Below are 26,453 nucleotides of genomic sequence, written 5' to 3' on the forward strand. Positions count from 1 at the left end.
ATCTGCTGCTGCTGGGGGACGGGTCTCTTGTTCTTCTCAAGCCAGACATCGAGGAGCACTCTGGGACATACACCTGCACCCTCTCAGGCCTGCAGAGCAGACACGTCATTCAGACTAAAGTTAACATCACTGTTGCATCAATAAGTGAGTATCAGATTTATTTTTCGCTGGAGATATTGATTCAGTTATATTGAAAAAGCTCACTAAAGTAAACGTTGTTTGTTTTGCAGTTGTGGACGATGACGGTGTGCAGAGGTCTTGGTGGAGCACCGCAGCTTCTGTAGCTTTTTTCCTGTTCACCATCACATTAGCCCTCCCTCAGTGTGCCAGACAAAAGGGTATGTAAGATATTCACTCTGTAGTAGTTTTGAAGGAGATGAATAGTGAGTATAATGGCTAGATTTATGGGGGTATTGCTATAAGAGTTGAAGACTCATGATTATATGAAATTATCTTTTGGCTGTAGCATCATCTATAGGCTGTAAGGAGAGATTGACCCAACATGTATATGAATAATATCACTTAAATTGGCAAAATATTGGCACTGTCTGGATTCTTGGCATCAAAAACATGTCAATTTCCCCAGCTGATAGTCAAACGTGTCACCTAATTGTAATAAAAAATAAAAGCAGTATTCAGAAGCACTGCCACTTATCAAAAACAGTAGCAATTAAACAATATAAAGTAAATAACAGCCCAATATAACATGCAACTAATAACCCATTTTCTCTGTTGCAGCCCTGAACACCAGGAGAGCCTCACAGAGATACAAGGGAGCAGGTTTTGTTGAAGGAGGGCTTCACAAACATCTGAATACCACAGCTGCATACATAATCAGACCACACGGAGTCGAATGCAACGGACCACAGATAAAGTTTGAAGTGCAGGATGAACTGGCGGGGAGTACACCCAACACAGCCGAGGACGATACTGTGGCAGCAGCTACTGAAGAAGAGCAAGAAGAGAATCCAGGCGGCCCCCCCGTGGAGGGGAATGATGGGCTGCCATCCAGTAGTGTAGAGAGGGAAGAGTTTGAAAACATAGAGCTTCATACATCATGAACTACCAAACACTATGAAAAACGTTATTGATATGATATATATATACTTTGAGTGTAAGCTTGTTTCCCTGATTTAAAAATAAAAATTGTAACATTTTCTGAACCTACTTTCTAATATCTCAAACATCTGAGGTAGATAACAGTCTTTCATAATGAAACAGAAGTATATGAAACATCATGAGTGCACAAATATGCCTCTAGGGAGTTCCTTCCTCCTTCCTCCAGCTGTTCTTCAGGGGGACGAGTGAGGAGGCTCCAGGAAGGAGACATCCAGCGCATCAGCATACAGGAAATCAACAACTTCGCATTCTAAACCATTGCTAATATCAACCAAGTGACACATTTGTGAACTCTGAACTAACCAGTGGAGCAACTCACCTGCTTTGTAATCTTCGATAACCCACAAGTGCAGTGTGGACAACTGACTCGAGTTTGATTTGCGACAACTAACTAATTTGCCACAATAAAGAGGGACATGATTTAATTATCTGTCAACCAGAGTCTACATCACACCACAGCCATATAATTACAGGCTCAGTGGCGGAACAAACATCTTGTTCTGTGGTTTCTAGCGGACCTTAAACCCGTTTTCATATCAAACTGAGTCATCTAGAGAAACAATGCAAACAGCTGGGGTGTGGGTTGTATTCACCATAGGCCTTACATCCTGCTCATTATCTTTATGAACTGTAGGTGTGAGTCCACAAAAATGCTCTGCAAATGATTCGTTTGTCTTGAGTGGTTATAGGAACTGATATGAGTAAATCAACATCTTAAGATTAAAGTGTTTAGCCTCTCGTATCCAGGGGCAGGTGGTACAGTGGCTTAGAACAGGGTGAATCAACACGGGAATAGTTCAGTTTAAGGAAAACTAAAAGATTCAACACCTAAAATTGCCTATTGACTTTGGCCTCTTGCGATTGGGAGAGAAATTCGAGACTTTTCACGCCGTGACTCAGACCTTCCAACAATTACCCGATCTGAATGTACACCCATTCCCACAATCTGACACTAATTTCTCTTCCATCGGTCTCCCCTCCTCCCCGGTTTTTCCACAGCCCTCACTCGGAGACTCTAAATTCGCTCTACACATGGTTTCATTCTAGTCCAAAAGGAAACGCATATACACACACACACACACACACACACACACACACACACACACACACACACACACACACACACACACACACACACACACAGTTTGAAGACTGACTGATACACACTGTTTGCAGCAAATAGTGGTGTGTTTACTTTAAATTCTGGAGTGGTATTCGGCAAATGGAGTGGCATTCCAGCACTATGACTGTTAAATCAGTGTGTTGTCAATCCCAGTTTTCAAATGAGACCCTCCTGAGATTTATAGGTGTCATTTCACTTTCCTGAAATGTTGAGGAATGAAAGAAAGCGGCTTACCGACTCGAGTATATTTGTGTGTTTGTGTGTGTGGCTGCATACATATGTGTGTTTTTATGACAAAGACCCCGGCTCTGTGTCTGGAAGTAATCATCTTGTCCGGGCTGCACTCCCCAGCCCCCTCCCTATGATGTAATTGCAGTTTTTTGCATGAAGGTTCAAGATTTTCATTGGGATTCAGGGGACTTTTCCAAAGCAATTTTGCAATCATTCTAGTCTCTGAACTTTATACTTTATCATCTAGTTTTCTTTCTATTGTTTAACAAGCCATGCTGCTTTTCATTTACAAAAATAAATGTATTGGATCAAAGAATGACCCGAGTATTAAATATCTTCAGTGTTGCGGTGTCTGACTGTGAGGGGTTTTGACTCTGTGGCTGCACAGTGAGGAGGGGGAGTGAGGTTGGCTCTGTTTCAATCACAACGAAGAGGCCTCCTCCCGCCTCCACATACTGCTGAAACAACAATCTGAGAGTCAACTTTACAACTTTAATGCCTGCTCTTAGTTTTTTCCACTATAGAAAACCCACAGTGTGGTAATGCTCCTCTGAGTGAGAAAAGGGAAGAATTGAGTTCTTTCTCTGTGTGAACAAACAAGCCGGAAGACAAGAAAACTGTTGCCGTTGTGAATATGATGTGAAGTAAAGAGAGTATAGATCAAGGTTTAAGGAGAGACATGGAAAATGGAGATCAGAGACAGCTACAGATTTGCATTAAATCACTGAAATCTGCATGCTGTAATACGATATAATAGCAACATGATCCTGCAGATTATTGATCATTGTGAGGTCAGAGGTCAAAATTAGCTGCAGAAAGAAATAATCTGTGCTAGAGGGGATTAAAAATTCAGATTATTCTAAGAGATGCATAATTAAAGAGGCCCTAGCGTGCCGTTTGTTTACTCCTGTACCCGAGTGACATCACTATGCAACACTGGCACTTCTATTAGCTAGTGCTCCAACACATTGTGCTTGATAGGCTAAGGAGCAGGACATCTCTAAAGGGTTCATCAGCCACAACAGAGCCGGCCAGCTAACCAATCAGAGCAGACTGGTTCTCTGGTTTCAGACAGAGGGGGGAAATAGGTGCTGCAGCACAGGCAGTATGAGAACAATAAAGAGCTTTTTGAACATTAAAGCATGGAGAGTCATCAGAGATGAAGCGGAAAATGAGCATAATATGTGCTCTCTACTCATGAGTAATTTTCTATCTAACCAGGGAGGGGCAGCAGAAGCGCCTGATGCACGCCACACACACCCACTCCTCCCTTTTCACTCTCCTGGGGAGGAGAGTCTGAGCTAAAAGTTGAAGTGGGAGGGGAAGCGAGGGGAAGGGGTCTGCTGTCTGATCCTTTGTCGTGGGAAGACTTTAGTCTCTCGTTTCAGGAGAGAGGACTTCAGCTTCAGCAGCAACAGCCGCGGAAACACATGAGGCCCAACTATGTGAGGGGGACAGAAAGCAAAGGTTAGTCGATCCACTCAGCTGCCTAATGTCCTGGTCGATACAAACAGTGATGCTCCCGGAGAATCACATGGCTGCTTTTTCTCTACTTCACACCTAATACGTTGTTTATCACATACTGCATGCACAGTTGTTGCCAAATGCAGAGCTGTGAACATGTGCATAAAAAGACTGAAGAATGTGTAAGTCAGGCTAGCTGTTGCACAGGACAGATGCTGCACAAAGTCTAGGTAATGGATTGTCAGCTAACAGTGTTGAGGCTTTGAGGTGTTTGTTTCATTCTGCTGTTGCTGGGAAATGACACAACTAATTTCAAAAAATAGTGGATGACAGCCAACAGTGTGTATCAGTCAGTCTTCAAACCAGTCTCTGGTTGTTAATTGTTAGCCTAATTGAATTTGAAGCGTATTCAGTTTGCATATCTCTGAGATTTCCCTCCTTTATCATATAACTGTTTTGTGTTTTCTAGGCAAGCTTATAAGGCAACAGCAGTTTGAGGCTTAGGCAATGTGAAAGTATGTATCTCCTCAGTGTTACCACACATCTTCTCCAAGCCATTCCTCGAACTGTTTACATCTCTTTGTGTTTATGATCTGCATTTCCCTGCTGGCCTGTTGTCTGGGTGATGCAGTAAAAGCTTTTGCTCCTGACGTGAGGCTGGGGGTTCACTCCCCCCACCCCCCCCCTTTTTCTTGAGGTCTGGGGAATGAACTCATGCTGATTGATTGTGTGACTGTGTAAAAGGATACCTTACTTCCTGGAGGCCCAGTTCTCCAGACAGCAGGAGCAGCAAATCTTGGATCAGCCATCTCTCTCTTTCTGGATTCAGGAAGCAGTAATGTCTGGCTTTTTTTTTTAAATCCCTCTGTTGTTTCACTGGAACCAAAAATGTATTTACTCAATCGAAATTTCAAGAGTAATGACTTGAGTGTGTAGTCAAGGATTTCTTCTATCGTTCTTTTTAAAGTGTGCCTTTTTCTTGCTGAGAATATTAGTGCTGATCAGTCAATCTGTTTTTTTGTGTTTATGACCCAATAGTAATTCACTCATCATATTTCACAACACATCTTAAGGAGAAATATATTTAACGTTCTGAAATTGTCAAAAGAAACCAATAGTTGAAGATACGACGTGCAGATTGACCCTGCCTAACTCTGGCAGCTGTCTCAATACCTCTGAGGGAAAAAATTAAAGGACTGGTCATGAGCGGGGGGTTAAACCAAAAGATTTAGGTGCAGATTGCTGCTTTTCAGACTTGGTTTTTATTGGAGACGCCGAGCCAGACAGAAAACTTTCCTCTGGATCTGTTTTCCTACTTAGTCTTTGGGACGGTTTTTTTTTTTCTCCATTTCTGTTTAAATATGCACATCGGAAATATCTGCTTGAATCGAGGTATTGTTGCTGACTTGTCAGAGGATAGTTTTGGGACCGCAAGGCATGGACTCAACTTCCTGTGATGCTTTTTAAATATTGTGTAGCTGAAAGATGCTGCTGGTTGAAGTTGCAAGAGTAGTGGTGGTGTATTAAAAAGCAAAGTTTTACTTTGATTGAATTGATACCTACAGAATTGATTTGGAATCCAAGATTAGGCTAAATTAGTTTCATACATAGTTGTTTGTTTGTTTTTTACACGTTTTGGCAGGGGTGTCCAAACTACGGCCCGGGGGCCAAATGCGGCCGCAGGCTATTTTAAATTGACCCTCAGCTAATTCAAAAGGATAATGTCATATGGACCACAACTGAAATTGTGCTTGTCTTATGTTGTACTTAAATTTAAGTCAAGCACAAGACGATATGTAAACGTATATAACACCGTTTTCATGAGTTCATGAGCCCACTTTTCAAATAAATTCAGTCAATTAACGTTGAAAACATTTTCTAACAAATTTCTAGGTTGATAAAAAAACCCAATAACTGATTTACATAACAAGCTTGAAATATACCCTTCATATTCCCCCTTATTATAAGCACTCTGAGCGAGCCCTACGGAGAGCTGTGGTGTAGGCTGTTTTTTTCCTAAAGCATATTCAAGTATCAAACATAACTTACCTACACTTGGTTGATTTTGCTAACTTATAACCTAACTTATGAGGCAATTTACTTCACCTCTAGTAAGGGGTCCAGACCTTCGTTTATTTTTCTGTGTTTGACCCTCTGTGAAAAAAGTTGGGACACCCCTGCAGTATGGGATGTTCATATTGACCCCTCTTTTCTTTCTTTCAGGGAACAAAGCACGTAGGGTCCGGCTGAATCCTTCCTCCTCGGCCTGAATCAGAGAAAGGAGGTCAGTGTGATGAACAGCATGCTGCCTCAGAGGAGTGCTGTCGCCACTCTGGGCTACAGCTCAGGTGAGACAACATCCAATTGTTTTACCTTTTTAATTTACAGTTACTAGTTACACATTGTCTAATTTTCAAATATTTCATTGTATCTCATTATAGAAATCAAAATGAAAGTCTGGATTATTTTAAGTGCTTCATGGAGCAGGAGGTTGATTGCGTTATCTGGAAAACTCTACTTCACTTGGAACAGTTTTTTGGCATAAGTCCATGTTTAGAAACGCCTTGGTTTTCAGTCATATTTGAAAGCTTCAAGCCTTTATTTTCAATAATGAAAATACTGAAAAATGACGAGAATGTTTATGTTGAAAGCTTATGTAATGTTTTATAAAGGGAGAAAGATACTAGCTTTATTCCTCTATGATCGAAAAGTGGACATTTTATCCAAATGTTCAGGTTCAAACTGGTAGTTTAAGTTTCTATTAGAACATGTCACCTTGCTTTATCGTATTTAACCTCCGTCTGAAACACTCAATTGAAGTGCTCTTTAAGCCCCTCTCACGCAAAATCCCAGTCTATTGTTATTAGTTTGCACGGAAAATGTGGCACACATTTGCAAAGTTAGTTCTTAGGCTGTGGATGGAAATACTCACATGTCTGGTGGTATGTTGTAATGTTTAATGTGACATAGGAGGGGGAGCCAGGGTTTGATTGGCTTGTTGAATCCCCTGTTTTCCTACGCAGCCCACAACACTGACTGGGTGGTCTTACTGTACAGGTTGGCTCTCCAGATCCTTAAATGCATGTGCAGAAACCATCTTTATAATGTCCCTTTTAAAGCGAAAGGCTATGAGTGGTTGTGACAAAGGAGTACAGGAGGTAGGTATTCTTTAATATCACAACAATAACTCGGCATCCAGACAACCATGACTCAGGATATCGTCCTCAGACTGCTTGCTCAGATATTCTTACTGGGCTGGAAGTGATTTCTCATGCAGTCGAGACTATGCTGCATTCTTGCTAGTCTTGGTCCCATATCATTCTTCCATTTTTAGAAGAAGCTTAACCACTGATTGAGCCAGTGTTTGTATTGGGCTCAGAACTGTATGAGCGTACATTCTTCTCTATCCCCCCCCCCCCCTTTACTCAGCACATGCACATGAGTGATAGCACTTCTCTTAGCTGAGCTGGTGATTAAATGGTTACATTAAACCTGACTATTACACAGCCCAAAAAGGGACAGGATGTCATGCCCTGTCGACTCTCTCTTCTCTACAGACTGTGTGAAGATGGAGCACAGCGGCAGTGGCTCGGTGGGTGGGACGCTGCTGAGGGGCTCTCGCTCTAAAGCAGAGCTGCAGGATCTGATGGAGACGCTGCAGCGCAGGAAGAGTGCTCTGGAGGCCAGCCTGAGGGCAGCCGAGTGCAGCCGCAAGTACCTCAGCGTGCCTTCACCTGTTGGATCCCAGTCCACCCGGCCGCTGTCAATCCTCAGCAACACCGACCGGCCGCCCTCTGCCTCCAGGACTTTTTCCTACATGACCAGCAGCAGCGTGCCTCCATCGCCTCGCCAAGGTGAGCGCCAGCTATGCTCCAACGGCTTGCTCCGACATTCCCACTCCCGCCACCAGTCTCAAGACAGCCTGCTGCTCTCTAACGCAGCCGATGGAAACTCTCTGCTCTCCTCCTATGGGCAGCCCCCACCTCGATCTCCCAGGGTCAAAAGTGGAGCAGCCAGCGTGCCATCCAGCCCTCGCATGGGTCGCAGGATCTACTCTCAGGGCAAAGCTGGAGGAGACTCCCGGCAGAGGAAATACTCCACCGGCTCCCTAACCAGCCTGGGCACGCACAGTCGGTCTCTGCCACGGCTACACAACGCAGCTGACCCCCCTGCGCTGTCCCTGCCAACACGACACTCATCGGGTTCCCACAGAGGTTCAGCGGGACAGCGGCGCAGTCTCTCCTCCCTGGAGCAGCCGCCAGATGTGACAGTACCAGCCAGCATGCCCAGCACTCCCAGGAGAGCCAGCCTGGCGTCCTTGAGCTCTTTGGGTGTAGATTTGGACGGGACAGGTTTAGATCTGGAGTTTGGAGAGAGGAGGTTGTCTTTTGGGAAGGGGGGACTGAGTCCTGGACAAAGGGTGGGCAGCATCAGCTCTTTGAATGGCAAAGAGGAGCTGAGAGACTATCACCTGCACCAGAGGGACGAACGACTCAGGGAGCAGAAAGTCCAGAGATTGGTGAGTTTCAGTTTGAACCTTCTTCATACACTTCTTAAGACCATTTTTCTAAAGTCTCAGGTAAAAGTCAAATAACTAAAACGCTGTGAGATAATGAAGTATGGATCCCTTGCCTACAGGAGTGCCAGCGTCTAGAGACCATCTTGAACCTGTGCACCGGGTTTGGCCATGTGGAGAGAGAGCCGGCGGGATCAGCTGTTTCTGACCTGCAGAAGATCAATAAGGAGTTGGAGAAGCTGCAGGTGTCAGACGATGAGTCAGTGTTTTCCGACTCTCCCAGCAGCCCTGCTGCAGAGAGCGGCTTTGGAGCCAAAGCCAGAGACTTCCAACTGGTTGAGGAGCAGCAGGTCAGCCAGCGTCAGCAGAGGGTCTACAGAGACGCCCGGTCCCACTCGCCTGCTGTCAGCCTGAACAGCAGCGCCCCCTCACCCTCCACCCACCACAGAGCCAAGGTCAGTTTATAAATCCAAATGTATACTCCTGAGAGATCCTCTTGAATATATCGTGTCAGAACGGTTAGATTGAATATGTATAAATTATAAGGAATTAAATCAAATCCCAGTAAATCATCTCAAAAATTCTCAAAATGTTTTGTTACCAGAAAGAATTTATTAGAAATAGGCCATTGTGTTGTAGAGAACAAACCTGGTGTTATTATCAAAATCAAAAATCAAAACTTTACAACAGATGGAAAAAGGGAAAATACCTGAAACCCAGTTTGCTTTTAAGTTAAATTATTTCTAAACTGAAATAACTCCCAAGTGTCCTTTTAACAGAAAAGGGAATTTCCTTTAAGGTGGTCTGTATGATTTCATTTCAAATAAGCTGATTTCATCTGTTGGTATTTGCACTTTGAATACAATTATGCTAATAATTAAAAGTGGCCTGCAGACACAGCTAACACCATGATAAGCTAATCAACCCAACAAATACACACTTATCACTGGTATCACTTATCTTTGAGATTGGGAGCAACTTCAGCATTGATTTGGTGTCTTTTCTCTGGCGTCTTGAAGAAAGCCCAATGTAATAGTCGCTTTGGACGTGCAGTTCATTGGTTGAAAATGACTGATGAAATGTTGTAAAGTCAAGCAAAATAAAGAGGCAGAAAATCTACAGAAGCTCAGAGTTTCTCACTGCAAGAGGCATCATATACATTGTTAGTATTATGGGATATTATTGATATTTGGAAAGAGGCGTTGTATTGTATTGCTTACAGGTAGTGTGTGTTTTTATTGCTGGTGTGATTTTTTTATGTGAACTTCCCTTAGATAATTGGCTAGTATCCATGAGCTTTTTTTTTTTACAGTAGGGCACAGGTTTAGGAAATAAATGCCCTCATCTGATTCCAATTTGCTGCCTTGGTCTCAGCGTTATTGGAGATGCTGTCTCACTGTCACACTGTCATGGGTGAGTGGGATACCTAAATTGAGCGAGCCATCGTTATTAGCAACACCTGTGCTTTTCCAACTAAGTCACAATGCCAGCTTTGAAAAAGGACTGTTAAGGACACACAGTACAGTGTCTGATAAGGCTGCATCACCTGGACTGAATGCTGTTGATACAAAAAGGAACATCTGCTCTAAATATACACAACCCTATTTGTTTTCCTCCCATCTTGTCTTCACCCTCTCTCAATTAGAAGGGAGGACCAAGTTGTAGTGATAACCAACGGTACACACCCTTCCCCAGGAATGCAGTTTATTCCGATTGCTGATAGCTTGTTGATCTTTGTTTGTTTACCTTTGCTAGTATCAGGGTAATCGTTTCCGTTATTACAAAATCTAGTGCTGATTATGTGAGCTGTGGAGGGAACGTCGATGCGATTATGTTTAGGACATCAAAGCTTGACAATGTATTTATTAGTGAGGACATTTTACCCAAATCTTTGAAAAACAACCACTAGGTTATTTTGGTTCTTGAATTTAGTGTGTCTCTTCCAGCACATAAACTTCTTTCGGTGACTTAAATTCCTCGAAATCTTTTGGCTTTTAGTCTGAATTTTAGTACAGTAAGTGTGTGCAGTCTGCAGTTTGCACATTTCCTGTTTATGTGGGCTGCTTAGACGCATAAACATTGAAATCACAGTTATACAAGCCCGCGTAGCTTTGATGTGAGTACAATTTGACCTCATCTCATCTCTTATCAACTATTTATGTTTTAAAGTAGGAAGTCTTTTTACATATACAGCTAAAAAGACAAACATTTATACAAATAAATGTATTTAATTTATGAAATACTGTGTGTTTAGTCTCCAGGGAAGCCCCCTCCTCCACTGTCTCAGTCCTAGTGCCGCTGAGTTACTGTCTCTGTAAAAGCGTTTCCACTCTGCAGCAGTAACAGCCTAATGGTGTGTCTGGTTTTAATGAAGAAGTCCTAGTTTTGTTTCAACACTCAGCCATTCGAACTGGGGGGGAACAGGAAATGACTTTATCCCAAGGATTTAGTGTGTGTGTGTGTGTGTGTGTGTGTGTGTGTGTGTGTGTGTGTGTGTGTGTGTGTGTGTGTGTGTGTGTGTGTGTGTGTGTGTGTGTGTGTGTGTGTGTGTGTGTGTGTGTGTGTGTGTGTGTGTGTGTGTGTGTGTGTGTGTGTGTGTGTGTGTGTGTGTGCGTGTGTGTGTGCGCGCGTGCATGTCAACTGTGTGTATGTGTGTGTGCGTGTGCGTGTGTGTGGAATAATCCTAGTGTATATGCGTGGAAACACATGCATTTTTCCAGATGTTTTGAACTCTTAAACTGAATCCAAATGGATAGAAGACCTTGTGAAAATGAGATTGTAGTGAACACATCTACACAGGTATTAAACCACTACTTTTTTACGGGAAAATGTCCAACAGGTTAATAGAAATTAGATTTCCGAGTAGAGTCAATCTTTTCTGCAATGTGTCAATTGTGACAGAGGTTTACAAACCCCAAATCCCTCTCTCCTCCACCATGTGCATTCCTCAGAGCAGGGTCTGCAGAAAGAGAGAGCGCTCACAACCCCCCAGGGAAGCTATAAATCTTTGAGCTGTTGGCCACATGAGGCTGTGACCACTAAAACAATCCTCCTGACTCCTTAAAGAAAGAATACCTGAAAAAACAGGATCTCTTAAATGTACCCACGTATGGGTATGAATGGATGCTTGTGGGATGTTGGTAGACGATGAAATATGCGGGAGTGCTCTGGCGTGACTGGCAGTGGAGTGCACTGATAGAGATTTCCATTACACCAAGTAGAAAACAATCCTGCCCCTGCTGTCAGCAATCCAGCTTCGGATGAGATAAAACAGCAGCTGCCGTGTCTTATTCAGAAAAACTGATGCAAATTAGTTTAGCAACATATGGTGTGGAAAATGTGTTTCCCATGTTACAAAAAGTCTTTTCATTCAGTTCACCCAGAGAAGCTTATTCCAACTAACTTCATGTTTTTGTGCATTTTTTTTAAATACAACAACAATGTGAAGCCTCCTCTACAGCCAAGTCTTTATGCGTTCCTGATGTCACTGCAGGCCCTGGAGAGCGTGCAGCTGAAGCAGGAAGTATCGCAAATAGAGGAAGAGAGGATCCAAGTTCTGAACAACATAGAGGAGCTGGAGCAGAAGATCAAAGACCTGGAGAACCAGATGGAGGAGTCTGTCCGAGAGGTAGACACCTGGGCCGCTTCTTTTCAAGTTAAAGATAAACTAATGAATTATTGAAAAGCATTTAGCGGTTATTTCACAAGCTCATCCCAGTAAAGAAGATGCAATAATCATGCATTTTGTTTGTATAATTCTGTCTGATTAGCTTTTTTAATTCACAATTATTCTAAGACAGCTTTTTTCCCCCTTGTTCCTGCAGATGGAGGTGGAGTGTGCTCTGCTGGAGGGGGAACAGGAGTCTGAGATGGCCCAGCTGCAGAGGGATAAAGAGGTCCTGGACCATCTTCTTAAGAAAAAGATTTCTTGTACTGAGAACTCTAACCACACTGACAAAGCACAGGTACAAACATATCAAATGATCAAGCCATGATACCTTTTTGGCAGATATACAGTAATGTGTTGACACGGGTTCATAGACACTAAACAAACTCTCAGGGATCCTGACCGCAGTTTCCTCTAACATGGCTCCAGTTACATTTCATTTAAAACCAAACAAACACATTACATTTCCAAGAGGAAATGATTACAGACAGATCAAGAGGCTTCCTCACAAATGGGATCTGAAAAGCAGCTCAAAAGTTCATCAAAAGACACTCTACTAAAACGGTCCATGTGTGCAACAGAACAAAAGGCTAAAACGTAAAGGCATATAGATACAGATTTTCTGTGAAGCGGCATTCATGTAGTACTCCACTTGACAGACCACCTGAACTAACTCAACCGGACAACATTTTTGGAGAATTAGCTCAGTGTATGTTAGCAGTGAGTACCTGTATTCTTCTTTTCCTTCAAAACTAGATTGTTGACCTTGTTCTTTGTAATCCTAGATCCCTTCCTTTACCTCAAGTCTCACATTCAGAACTTAGCTATTTGCCTTGGTGTCCCTGGTACCCACATTTGGTTAGGGGCCCAAATAGACACCATGTGTAAAAGAGGTTGTTAGCACATCTGACTTAGATTGGGTGCAAATGAAAAATAACCTGAAACCTGTAATCATTCGCAAGAAGATGTAACACTTATTACATTGTCAAAAATAGGACAATTCTGACATATTTTTGCATTTAATTATGTATTAAAAAAACACCTTATAGTTTGATCCAACACGTTATCTCATCTAGTTCTGTAAGCTTTAGCTTTTTATACGTGTGTGCTTCTGTGGTTTTTATCAGGGTTGTGCAGAGCAGATTAAAAGTTTGGAGGATTTGGAGTTTCAGAAGCTGGAGAGAGAAATAAATCAGGACGAGGAAAAAGAAAGTCACAGCCAGGAGCTGCTGCGTGAGATCGCCGAGCATCAGCGTCTAACTGTAACACGCAAGGTACGGCGACGGAGGTTCTGTGAGTGTGCATGGAGCGTGCATTGCATGTTTAGCCTGCAGGCAGGGCTGGCACCGCATCACTTTTAAATGTATGACTTTAAGACTAAAATATCTATAGTAGGATTTCTTCTGATGATAACAGATAAGTGTCCATAAAGCAGTCACATATACAGAAGCATCTGAAGGGTTTTAGCTACTTTAAGTCTGAATTATATTAGATAAAGTGCATTTATTCAGTGTTTAATCTGACTTCCATCTGTTCAGGACATCAAGTTTTATGGTAACCATTGAAATTGTTCTTTTTTGAGGGCTTTGTTCAATTACTACGTTGTGGTTTGTTGTGATTGATCTTACTACAGGTTGTGCATGAAAATAAAGCTGCAAAAAAGCATGAACTAATTACAAGAAACACCAATGGTAAGCATGAAATATCATTCATATAGCACTAAAGACAAAGACTTCATTGATTTTCCAACCGAGGGTAATTATATGGAGAGGGGGCAGAATCAGGAAGAGGATACTAGATTAAAGTGTAAGAAAAATGTATTTCCCATCTAAAAGAGGATTTGCTTTTGCTCTCTGTGCTGCTGCTTCATAACAAAAGCCATCTGCTAATTTAAAGCAATCTTACTGTGCTGTTTCTAAGTTGCAGGATAGTATGCCATGGTGAAACTGTGCTTTTTGTTGTCACAGGAAAGAATCATGACGCTGAAGAAACAGTCCTCACAGATCACCTTGCAGGCTCAGCAAGAAAGAGAGAATTTCCAGAGAGAGAAAAACAATTTGATCATCATGCTTCAAAAGGCAAGACCATTTTTGTGCATGCTGACATAGTACATGCATTGATTACATTTACTTTAAGGTCTTATCCTGTCTGCAGGAGAGAGAGAAACTGGCCTCGTTGGAAGGAAAGTATGCAGAGCTGTCGGAGGGTCAGGCCTTCACTAACAACTCTGCCGCCAACAAAGAGGCAAGTTACAGCTTCAATAGTACTTCATATGTCCACCAGCAGAGTGCTCCTCTGTGCTCTGTCACATAGTCTATGTTATTTTCATCCCGTCTTGTTCTTTGTGATTCCTCTGTAGCACTCCCTGAAGGAAAGAAGAAGAAGTAACAAAGAAAACTCTTCCCACCCGAGTGACAGCCTACCTCATAAGAGGAGCCAGCAGCTCCTCACCGCTTACGGCAGATCCCTCGGACGCACGCTTCCTCCTAAGGTCATTTCCTAATTTTTCAAAAGTAATTATTAAAGGTCACAGAAATATTAGTCTTAAACCAGAAAAGGGATTTCAATGCCTTTCGCTTTTTGTATAAAGAAACTGTCCCTAGAAAACGATCCACCCAACAGAAATTCACAGTTTCTGTCTGTTTGCATCTTTAAAATACTTGGTAGTTGTGTGATGGCTGTCGTGGCTGATCCTGAACAGCATGTGTGCTGCTGTTTCCTCTTCAGGCCCACTTGCCTCTGTCCCAAAGCTCCAGCTGTGGCAGCGTCATCCCACCGGTCTTCAGCTTCTCCCCCCGGGACCTGAGCACTCGCCGCCTGCCCAAGAGTGAGTCAGAGGACCGGCCCGCCGCGTCTCGTCTGCCTCACATCTAAACTGAATGACCAGCTTTGAACCTCAGGCGTTATACATGTAGGACAGGAGATGTGGAACTGATGCATTAATCTGGGGCACGGCACAACGGGAGCCACATTTAGTCCAAAATCTAATATCAAAGTCTTAATGTCTGTCTTAACACAAATACGGCAAAGATATACGTTTGTTCAAAACCAAAGTATCTTAAGGGCAGTGGATATGTGTGATAGCTGTGGAGAAACTTGATTGACAGCATGGCATAACATTTGACAAACTACTTGGCACAATAAAGTAGAAATGTCTTTGAAAATGCAATTAAAAGAAGGTATAGTATAGTGTGTCAAGATCAAGTGCTAGTAAGGTTTGTTGTCATAGCAATGTTAATCAATAGAAATGTTATTTAAAAAACAAAGCCAAAGTAAAGTACTCTTCTGGGAAGATAATGTCCTATTTCAATTCCACATTTCTCCTCCTAACTTTATCTTTTTCGGTTTATTTTAATCAGTGTACGTTGGCCCAGTTACTGGCTTGTTTTTGAAAATAGTGATTACACGATTCAATGCCAAGTAGTGAACAAACTGCAGCCCTTTCGATGTGATTCAGTACTTTCACATTACATCAGGCATGCTGAAGGGTATTTCCATGTTCTTACTGTGCAATTTTCTTCCGTCAGCAGACAACAACCACATGAACGAAGACCGGCAGAGAAGAAGTGATTACTGCAGCAGGTTGATCTCAGAGCCCGGCATGTTCTTGGACTCTTTCTCCTACCAGGACACCAGCCAGACCTCAGATACCGTCAGTGTGGACAGCTCCGACAGCATGGAGACCAGCTTCTCCGCCTGCTCCCCCGACAACATCTCCAGGTCAGAGAAAAAGAAAAAGTGCCATGACAAATAACAGGTTACGAATATGTGGAAATATAAGAAGAGAGTTGTATTCTAGAAAATGAGTTGGAGCTAAAGCCAGATAATCAGGAGAGATGCTCTTAGAAAGGGGACACGCTTTTGGTTTTGAAGAGGCTTTGAAGCTCAATTTGCCAACATATAACATCCAGCTCTCCCTACGCTTTCTCAGAAACAGTTACATAAACATCAGCAAATGTAATAACTGCCCTTGTATTGTTTTTGTTATCTACTGTGTTGTGTTTAAGGGGGATGGGGCTTACAAGTTTCTTATCATAAAATCCATTTTTAACCTTTTTTTTTACACTGAAATAAATAAATACATTCTTTTTTGATGCAGTGTATTTATCACTTCACAAACAGTAGTATATCCCCCCTTCATCAGATAAATGTGGTTGTAATTATTTGTACTTTCCTCCATAAGTGCCAGTACGTCCAACATGGCAAAGCTGGAGGAGATGGAGCGTTTACTCCGGGAAGCCCAGGCTGAAAAGCTTAGGCTCCTTGAGCATCGGGTAATGTGCATTCATGACCAACACTTCCTGTGTATTTGGATGTGCCTGTGTCTTCATGGATGTCATTTACACCATGTGGCGTGTGCAGGAGCGTGAGATGGAGATGCGCAGGCACGCTCTGGAGGAAGAGCGAAGAAGAAGAGAGGAGCTGGAGAAACGTCTGCAGGAGGAGACGAGCAGGAGGCAGAAGCTGGTCGAGAGAGAGGTGAAGCTCAGGGAGAAACAAAGGTCACAGGTAAACACAATAACTGACAGGAAGAGTTTTCTAATCTGTTGTTTTTCACTGTGAACAAACTTTGATTTAAATGCTTTTCCCATAGTCTCGGCGGTTGACCCGCTACCTCCCTGTAAGGAAAGACGACTTTGATCTTCACGGCCACATTGAGGCAGCTGGACACAACCCAGATGCCTGCTTCCATCTGGCAATCACTGATAAAACCTGCCGAGGCTTCTTGGTTAAAATGGGTGGCAAGATCAAGACCTGGAAGAAACGCTGGTTTGTTTTCGACCAGAATCGCAGGACTCTCACATACTATTCAGGTGAGTAAGCCTCATTTTAAAGAGGCCTTATTATACATTTTGAGGTTCCCTTCTCTGTAGTGTTTCATAAAGAATTGTGTGCATTTAAGTGGTCTCAAAGGCTAATATCCCAAAGTTCCCTCCAGAGGGAGTTTCTCTCCCACAATGGATGAGTTTCTCTTCCTGAAACGCCTCCATTGGACTCCTTGGAGTCCTCCCGCATTTCTATTGACTAGCGCTCCACATTTTACATGATAGGCTAAGGGGTGGGACATCTCTAAGCGGTTGACCAATCACAACAGAGCCAGCCAGCTAGCCAATCAGAGCAGACTGGGCTCTGGTTTCAGACAGAGGGTGAAAAGAGGTGCAGCAAAGGCAGTATGAGGAAAATAAAGAGCTTTTTGAACATTAAAGCATGGAGACATGTCAAAGTAGAGACACAAAATAGAAATATGAACCTGAAGATGTGCATGATTGAGGTCCTTTAATTTCTATGTTCAACGCTTAAGATGTGAAACTGCAACGGTGATGTCACTCCTAAGCTTTGCAAGGATACTCTTTAAGCTGAGGCCGAGCTTTGATCACTGTTCTCCGTTCTGTTTATATTCCTCCGCTTGCAGACAAACATGAGACCAAGATAAAAGGAGTCATTTACTTTCAAGCCATAGAGGAGGTGTACTATGACCATTTGAAGAATGCACACAAAGTAAGTGTGTACACATCTGTGATTTTCAGCATGTGGCTTATTCTACACATGCCTCGTTTTATTTCAACAATGTTGACATCTGTTTATCCTCTGCTTCTCTCCCTCCATTTGTGTTTCCTTTTCCCACACATGCGTCACCTCGCCCCTCTACCCTCTTATTCTTCTTTCACTTTTTTCTCAACATCACATTCACTTCCACACTCAAGAGCCCCAACCCTTCGCTGACGTTCTGTCTGAAGACCCATGATCGGGTGTACTATATGGTGGCCCCGTCACCTGAGGCCATGCGTATCTGGATGGATGTCATGGTTACGGGTGCTGAAGGACACATGCATTTCATGGTGTAACTGATCCCAACAAATGTTCACAGCACTACACTTCCTCGGTAAACGGTGTGTCAGCATGCAAAAGGGGGTTGTGCAGCGCTGAGATTGATGTTCATCAGGTCAAAAAAACTTCTGTTTACACTTGTATTAATTGTAACCTACAGCCTATGCTTAATAACACACTTTATAATTGATATACAGGTTTCATAATTAAGCTATTTAGACATTTTGTTGTTGTTTGATGTAGCATGAGAGGCCAAAGTGTCACTTAATCTTGCACCATTTTCCTAATCATATTTTCTGACTTTATCATTCCTCAAGCAAACTCTCTGCTTGTCTCATACCCTCATAGTTACTCTTTCATTACCTTTTCAGTCCAAATTTGATCAGGGAAGCAGCTAAACACAACATCTTCTTCACTTCTTAACTGCGGGACATTCTGAGGCTGTTGTCTATAACGGATGTTTGTCTGCGAAGGCCAAAAGGCATGTTAAAAACAGAGTTTAAATTGTAGGACCATATTTTGTTTCTTTGCTTTCTTCCTTTCTACTTCTAGTTGGACGCCAGGTTCTTAACAACCTTTCCCGCCTGTATTAGTGTTTGCAAAAATGCACATTTTTATTTCAACTCAGATTTGTTAATACTATATTGTTCATAATATTCAATGCAATCATATTTTTTTAACTCAAGCATGGTATTGCTGCTGCCAGACTCCAAGCATAAGATGGTCTTGTCTGCTTATTTAAAGCAGGGCTGAATGTCCACCATCAATATTCCTTGCTTCCCTTTCATTCCAATGAGTCCTAATTTGGGTTTATGACTCATATTTGCATACTCATAAAAGAGTGATAATTACAGGCACTTTTTTTGTAATGAATTAAGTAGTACAAGATATGCATAGATCACATTGGCACTGTGTTTGTTGCCTGTCATGGTGCAGCTAGCTCCCTCTATAGTAGAGGCTGCAGGCCTGATATGGTGAAGCCATGTTGTTTAGCAGTGATGCCGTTTGTACTGCGTCACCCATGTTATTCTGAAGAATATCATTCTGTATTTTCACCAGCAGAGGTCCTCAGTGCAGAGTTATTAATGCACTTAAATGAGGTAATGTCCTGGCTGGCAGGGCCATACTTAATACTCATCCATATTCCTGAATGCTTTTCAAATACGTGCATCTATAAGCACACGCATATCAAGCTAGAAGTCATCATGTTCAGGATCTTGAACACACACATTAATGTCCTAATAATTATTTCATAAATGATGTTTTGAGTGTTTTATAAAAAGCCATATGTTTGATCTTTATATTCTTTGACAATTTGCAACAGTCTGACTCCTTTTGATAGAGCTTTTAATAACACGTGAACAGCTGTTGGTGTTCAGACGGCAGAGTGCAGATGAAGCTGAAGATGAAGCAGATATGTTGTTGCCTTTTCTGATCGCTTCTCAGCGAAGAGTAGTATCTGTAATGTCTCCTCTGCTATCTGTAATCCAATGTATGATCCTTTGAAACAAGACAGTTTATTGCATTTATATATGTTTCTAATAAATATACTATTTGATAATTGTTGTATGAACAATGGTCATTTTAGTCAAACCTATGGTGCCGTTTTTTGAATTTCAATATGAACAAGATGAAATACTTTTGATTATGAAATGACATGGATATGAATATGAACATAATAATGTTTTTGTTTTGTTTAAAACCATGTTCAACATTCGGGGATAAATTGGCTCTTGCTTTGCTAAAATGATTTGTATTTTGGAGCATGGAAAATAAGCTTTTTAAATTCCAACATAACAAGACGATGCATTTTCCCATGGATATTGAGTGCCATAGTATTATGTTTCCGCTGTTATGCATCGTATCATCATGGGAATCGATGGCCTTATTTTATAGATCTGCAGTGCACAATGCCCCTGAAGTGAAGCTCAACCAGACCCTTAAACCTTTTATAGGTACTTTGTATTTGTTTCATAATAGCTGCGATAACAGGAAATACAACCATGACTAATTCATTAGCTTCCAGCATATCTCAATCAATTCTAAATTGTCTTAGAAACTTTAAAAAAAGAAAGATTTTCTATTAATTTATTTCAAAGTTCTCTGTGTGTCTGGTTCAGCTCAAGTCAATGAAACCAGTAAAGTTGTGAGTAAATTAAACGGTGTAAAATGTGACAGTGAAATATTAACGCGATGCTCTTAATTGTTATAATTCACTATTATAAGTCAAAATTCTATGTGGTGTAAAAACGGGTCTTATTGGCATGTGTGCTGTGAGTGTGCTCATTAAGGCACTCATGTTTTAAACTCCTCCTCCCCGACACCCGCACCCTTTCATTGGCTGACCTAGTGGGGTTGCCGTGGAAACGCAGAATGAAGCATGCTAAATTAGGTTCCAAAGAGGCACGTCGTCTCTCCAGAGGCGGAAGACACAAACACATGCAGACCGTAGAAACCCATGGTGGCCTCAGTGCATTGTGGGTGTTGTAATTTGTGTTACATATTTGGGGCAGGGGGGGGGGGGGGGGGGGTGCTATATTGTTTTAAAGATAATTCCAACATCGTTGAATCTACCTCAAGGTTGTTGTCACTATCACGTCCAAGCATGTGAGAGTTAATACTGGGGAATCATGTGAACGGATGTTGACAAAAGGCAGCATTCAGTGAATATGCTCGTTTCAGATTCCTTTACAGAGCATATTCATACAAGCAGTTCTTGTGTAATGGAGAGCGTGCTGTTAATTGTCGCGCTGTGTCACAATGTGAGCCCTCATAACAGGCGTCATTATAAATCCACGTGCTGTTTAAAACCATTTCTTTCAAATCCAAATCGCAGGTGTTAGAAAAAAGGCAAACCTGTGTTGTGTCAGAGCCTCAGGGGGAAAGTGTTCTTTTCTCAGGGAGAAGGTTTACCATCTGTAGTCAGTATCAGCACCTGATGTGGTGAAATCCTCGTGTTTTTCTAGGGCAAAGGATGGTCCTCTCTTCTCAGCTTGCAGCCTCTGGCTTGCTGAAGTACACAGAGGCCTTTTTGTGTCACCTCCACACTTTTTTGTAAGAAATTCACCCTTTCTCCTTTACGCCTTAATCCTAACACCAGACTAAATATTAACCCATGACTCAAATCAGCTTCCCATCTTTAACCTGATGTTTTACTCTCACCAATGGCAGCTTCACAACATGTTTTGCCTATATGGTCTTGCCTCTGTGCAACATTAAAGACGGTCCTTTTTTAAATCTTTATGACAGCCTTTTCTGTTCAAATAACCATCAGCGTTAGTTCAACTATTCAATGACTAACTGACTGGTACTAAATTACCAAATCAAATTATCCACTCAGGCATTATGCAGCACATTCATTGGGTGCATTTCACACTAAGAATAGCAATGACACATTCCCGAACCCTTTTCCTGATAACAAGGTATGCATGTTAAGCGTTTTCCCTTGCAGCTGATTGGCCGGGCTCTACTGACATTCATGTGCTCGCTTTTCCGGTCAGTGAGCTTTCAGTGTAGATGATGCTGTAATGATGTTTCTATGAGCCCAGGCTGTAGTAAGATGGTGAGCCATCCGTGAACATATCAAATGTGTGTCATATCTCTTTACTATGATCCTACTCTTCTTCACTTCCTTCCACATAAAATGATCACAAGATTCCTAATCCTACTTAAAATCATTTCATATGTTCCACATTTCTGCAAACCACAATATTAAACATGCAGGATAAAATCCACAACTTAAACAGATCTCATCTTGCGAAGTACTCATAATGTTTTATTGATTAAATAGGAAACAGAACAACATAGATGAGACTATACACAGAGATATTGATCTCATCCGAGTATAAGTGGGATAGGGATAAGGACCAGTGCCAGTGAGATCTCATCTCAGCATCCTCTCTGTTTCGCTCTAACGTCCACAGAGCCATTCAGAACGGCTGCTGTCTACTGTCCACCTCACTGGAAGGAGGTTTATATCCAATTCTCCCTCAAAACCAGTCCATCCCATAGGTCACAGTGAGATCTGATCATGTTACATACGAGCAGGCAACACACATTTCAACATCATGTGCAAAGATTAATGGCACATTTTTTTTCTGCTACATACATCCAGAGATTGGTGTGGAATGTAAATTTGGTCGTTGCATTACTTTATAGAGCTCTTGCTGTTCTTCTTCTGACATAAATAAAAAATAAAGGGACTGGTTATTATCAAAGAGATTTGCTGGAAAGAAAGACAAAGATTTGACGGTTTCTACAAAAAGTGGGAGTAACAAAAGTTAAAAGCACTGTAGAAAAGATTAATTCTGCGTCGGAAAGCACCCTTATAAAAAGGCACTCGCCCATGTTGTGTGTGTGTGTGTCTATGTTCCCAGAAGTCCTTTATCATCTTGCTTATCCTTAGCCAACGATGCTGCTGTGTGTCCAGGTGTGACCCTGAACCTTTCCTGAGTGCGTGTCCAGTTGGCTCAGCACCAAAGAGCCAGGATTGTTGCTTCGGCTCCTTGTGGAGATATTTTGTGCTTGAGTGCTGTCAGCCTTTTGACTCTGTTACTGTTGCAGCGAAGCCAAGAATCACAGTCTGAAATTATGAAAAAAAAGGGTGGTTGTGTCGTTAGATTGAGGAGAGAAGTCTCAGTCAAACCCATAATCTGTATCGTTGATTGATGCGGTCCATTGTTTTATTTTCTTATCTGGGTGCTTCCACATGCAGCTGCAGGTTTATTACCGGCCCTGCGGACAGGAACCTTGGATACGGGAATCTTGGTACGAGAGGGTTCTTTAGCTTGAGGGATTTGTGAGGCAGCGTGAGGCTGAGCGCCATGTTTCACAGGGATCTTCGAGTCACGCGGTAAACTGGTGAGGACCTTCGGCTGGGGAAGCTGCTGACTCTCCTCCTGGGTGTATCTTGAGGTGGGCACATTTGCCTCTACATTACAGATCTTATCTTTGCTCCCATGTGAGTTGAAATGAGGCCTCTCTTCTTCGAGAACAGGAGTAGGTGGGTCCCTACTTGCTTCATCATCAATGTGTGGACTGTCCCGGACAGGTAGCTTGCCTGCTCTGCCCCCTCCAACTATAGGTATTTTGCTCAGTCCTGAGGCCTTTGGTTGAGGTATCCTCCTTTCTCTGGGCGGGCCCTGGAGTTCCTCTGTTTTGGACGGCATAGTCTGAGCACCTGTGCTACTTGGACTAGTCAGTTCGCCATCGACTGATGCCTGTCCACTTCCTCGCATCCTAGCAGAAGCTGAGGCCTCACCCGGCCAAGATGCAGGGGTCGAAGGAGGAGAAGTGACAGGGCTAGGGGCAGGGGTTGGTGCAGGAGGTGGTTTGGGTTGAGAAACTGGGATCTGTGCAAGAGGGGGTTTAGGTTGAGGAACTGGGATCTGTGCAGGAGGGGGTTTAGGTTGAGAAACTGGGATCTGAGCAGGTTGGGGTTTAGATACAGAAACTGGGATTTGTACAGGGGCAGAAAGCTCAGTAGATACAGAAACTGGGATCTCAGCAGGGGCAGGAGGGGGTTTGGATACAGAAACTGGGATCTGAACAGGGGCAGGAGGGGGTTTAGATACAGAAACTGGGATCTGAACAGGGGCAGGAGGGGGTTTAGATACAGAAACTGGGATCTGAACAGGGGCAGGAGGGGGTTTAGATACAGAAACTGGGATCTGAACAGGGGCAGGAGGGGGTTTAGATACAGAAACTGGAATCTGAGCAGGGGCAGGAGGGGGTTTCGATACAGAAACTGGGATCTGAGCAGGGGCAGGAGGGGGTTTAGATACAGAAACTGGGATCTGAACAGGGGCAGGAGGGGGTTTAGATACAGAAACTGGGATCTGAACAGGGCCAGGAGGGGGTTTAGATACAGAAACTGGGATCTGAACAGGGGCAGGAGGGGGTTTAGATACAGAAACTGGGATCTGAACAGGGGCAGGAGGGGTTCTGCTACAGAAAGTGGGGTATCAGCAGGGGCAGGAGGGTATTTAGATTGAGAAACTTGCATTGGAGCAGGAGTAGGTGAATCTTTAGGTGCAGAATTTGGGATTTGAGCAGGAGGGGCTTTAGGTTGAGAGGCTGGGATTTGAACTGGAGGAGGAGGTGCTGGAGAGGCTGTAAAAACAGCATGAGGAGCAGGGGTTGGGATGGATGGGGGAGCAGGGGCCATCTTATCTAAAGAGACTGGTGCATAAGGAGGTTTAGTCATGGGAGGAATCTTATCTAAAGAAGTTGATGATGGAGCTAGGACAGACACAGGGGTGGGCTGGGTTTTAGTAACAGCAGTCTGTTTAGAGGAAGGGAGGATATCTGGAACTTTTGCAAGGGAAGGAGGGGCCTTATTTAAATCCAGTGGACTACAGTTGAGAGTAGGCTTGGAAATGGGTGCATAGACCAAGCCTGGGGTTGTAGCTGATGTGGGAACCATGGTCACCTTGGGGGGCATAACCAGTTCGGGTTTGGTAGAAGCAGCACAAACTGGGGAGATTATCACTGGGGCTTTAGGTTGTCCTGCAGCTGAACTGAGGGATGGTTTGTAGGAAGTGGAAGTTTGCAGGTTCAAACTACTAGCTGTATCCAATTTAGCAGGTGGAGGTTGTGTAAAAACAACAGGGGTGGGAGGGCTTTGGGTTAGTGGGGGAAGTTTAGCTGATGCAGGGGTTGAAGTAGCTACAGTCAAAGGTTTACTTACTGAAGCAGTAGTTTGAGGAAGTGATGTAATCTCTGATGCTAATTTGCTAGCCGTACACGTAAGATTTGGACTGGTTGAGGGAGCCTTGGCTACGGTGACCGGGGTGTTCGGAGGAGCTGTTATAGTATTAGAGTTGGCGCTCAGTGTGGATTTATTTGTCGTTGAAGGAGATATTGTAGGAGCCTTAAAGCTTGTAAATGTTACAGGGGGAGTGGAGGATTTTGTTGAGATTGAAGTAGGAGTTGATGTAATTTTAATGCTAGCATAAGGGACAGAGGATGGAGTAAAGTCCGAGCTTAATTTGATTGAGTTACTTGTCAAAGTGGACGCTTTTGTCAACGTCGTGATGATGGAGCTCGGCCTGGAAACGGGAGAAGAGGTCGCAGCTGTCTTTGTCCCTTGGGTGGAGGCTATTGTGGGGACGGCTACGGGAGGTGGTTTTGCCGTAGCAGCAGTGCTAACGGAGGTCAGTGGACGTGACATGGTGGGTTTGGTGAAGATAGATGTGTATGACGGTGTGGCATCAGTCCCAGCAGCAGTGATTGGACTGCTGGCTCTTCCCCACTCTGCCTCCACATCGGCCATGATGTCTCCACCCCCGGATATTGAGTCAAAGGTCAGGAGAGAGGAGATGTCTGCAAGCAGGCAGCTGAGGCTGTTATCGCCAGGTACCAAGGGCGGTTCAGAAGTGGGTAAAGTTGGCACATGCTCGTTAGCTCTACTCACATTTCTTGCTGTCGCCTGAGGAGTTGTGGTCTCTGATGGGGACGTGGCTGCACTGTCCTGTGTTGTTAAAATCTTGCTCGCCTCACAGCTCTCAGTCTTTGGGCTCTCCAGAGAGCGCGGCTGGCATTTTGGGGTTAGGGTCATGTCCTCTTTGATGATTTCCACACTGCTGGCGCGGGACAACATGAGAAGTGGGCTCGGAGGCGCTTCCTCCTTTTCCTCTTTATCTTTTGCCCGGAACTTAACATTGTTAAAGAGACCCTTCAGCCCCCGCCGTTGCCTCCCCATAGGCTGAGATACAGTTTGGACTCTACGGTCCCCTACTCCTCTCCGGCCACCCCTCAGCAACGACAGGAAGCTGAGGGACTTGACTGAGCTAGTTGAAGAAATGGAGGCGCGAGGTGGAGCAGCAGCCATAACGCCATATTCCTCAAGCTGCTCCTCATCTGACTGCTCCCTCTCTCCTTGACTCACCTCCTGTCCCCTTTCCTTATCCAGCTCCTGCTCTGAATCTGCTGCAGCGTTCTCTGATACTCCATCTATGGTTTTGCTCTTGTTAACAGGTGACTTGTTGTTTCCATCCCCTTTGCTTCGAATAGAAAAGATGTTCCCTGGCTTGCGTTTACCAAACAGCTTGAATCCTTTTCTGATTTTTCCACTCGCCTGGGATTCACAAGGTGGGGGGTCCATGTTCTCCGTTTGTACATCCATCTTCTCTCTGTTTCCCCCGTTCTCCATATCCTCCAGTCACTTCCTGCAGTTATTATTCCCCAGCCAGTGGAGAGAGCATTGATGTCCAGACCTTATATCTTTCTGCGTCTGTAGCCTGGCTTTACCTCCGTGGCTCTCAATGTGTTTCTATATCGGTTGTCTGTATCCCTCCCTCTGTCTATCTCTCCCATCCAGCCCTTTCTCCTCTATTTCTCCCTTGAAAGCCCCTCCCCTTTGCCTAGTTTTTTGTCTGGCTGCTCTCCCTTGTTGCCATAGCAACTGAGGAGCTAAGCAGCTTTCGTCAGCAATGCAGGGCCAGGGGCTGTCATCAACCCACCCTGAACGCAGCTTCCCCTTCCTCTCCGTCTGATGACTCTGT

The 26,453-nt window shown here is 43.4% G+C and overlaps 2 protein-coding genes across 5 annotated transcripts; one reads left to right on the forward strand and one right to left on the reverse strand.

Annotated features, from left to right (window-relative positions):
* Positions 1-3,786: 3,786 nt before the first annotated feature.
* phldb2a (pleckstrin homology-like domain, family B, member 2a) lies at positions 3,787-19,510 on the forward strand. Of its 4 annotated transcripts, none has more exons than XM_063896124.1 (17): positions 3,787-3,940; positions 6,161-6,285; positions 7,495-8,456; positions 8,576-8,908; positions 11,902-12,081; positions 12,278-12,418; positions 13,248-13,394; positions 14,088-14,198; positions 14,275-14,364; positions 14,480-14,611; positions 14,848-14,947; positions 15,648-15,840; positions 16,304-16,394; positions 16,483-16,629; positions 16,715-16,934; positions 17,534-17,619; positions 17,826-19,510. In XM_063896124.1, exons 2-17 carry the CDS (start codon positions 6,231-6,233, stop codon positions 17,964-17,966), a joined length of 3,129 nt encoding a protein of 1,042 aa, XP_063752194.1. In that variant the 5' UTR covers positions 3,787-3,940; positions 6,161-6,230; the 3' UTR covers positions 17,967-19,510. The 4 variants fall into 4 exon arrangements, with proteins under 4 accessions (XP_063752194.1, XP_063752195.1, XP_063752197.1 ...); XM_063896125.1 differs by having other exon boundaries at positions 15,651-15,840; XM_063896127.1 differs by having other exon boundaries at positions 13,293-13,394.
* A 3,636-nt stretch (positions 19,511-23,146) lies between these two features.
* On the reverse strand, positions 23,147-26,270 carry si:ch211-244c8.4 (mucin-5AC). The gene has a single exon (XM_063895290.1). The coding sequence runs from the start codon at positions 26,099-26,101 to the stop codon at positions 23,147-23,149; it is 2,955 nt and encodes a 984-aa protein (XP_063751360.1). The 5' UTR covers positions 26,102-26,270.
* Between the last annotated feature and the right edge of the window lie 183 nt (positions 26,271-26,453).

The sequence above is a fragment of the Eleginops maclovinus genome, chromosome 11 (genome assembly GCF_036324505.1).
Source record: "Eleginops maclovinus isolate JMC-PN-2008 ecotype Puerto Natales chromosome 11, JC_Emac_rtc_rv5, whole genome shotgun sequence".
NCBI lineage: Eukaryota > Metazoa > Chordata > Actinopteri > Perciformes > Eleginopidae > Eleginops > Eleginops maclovinus.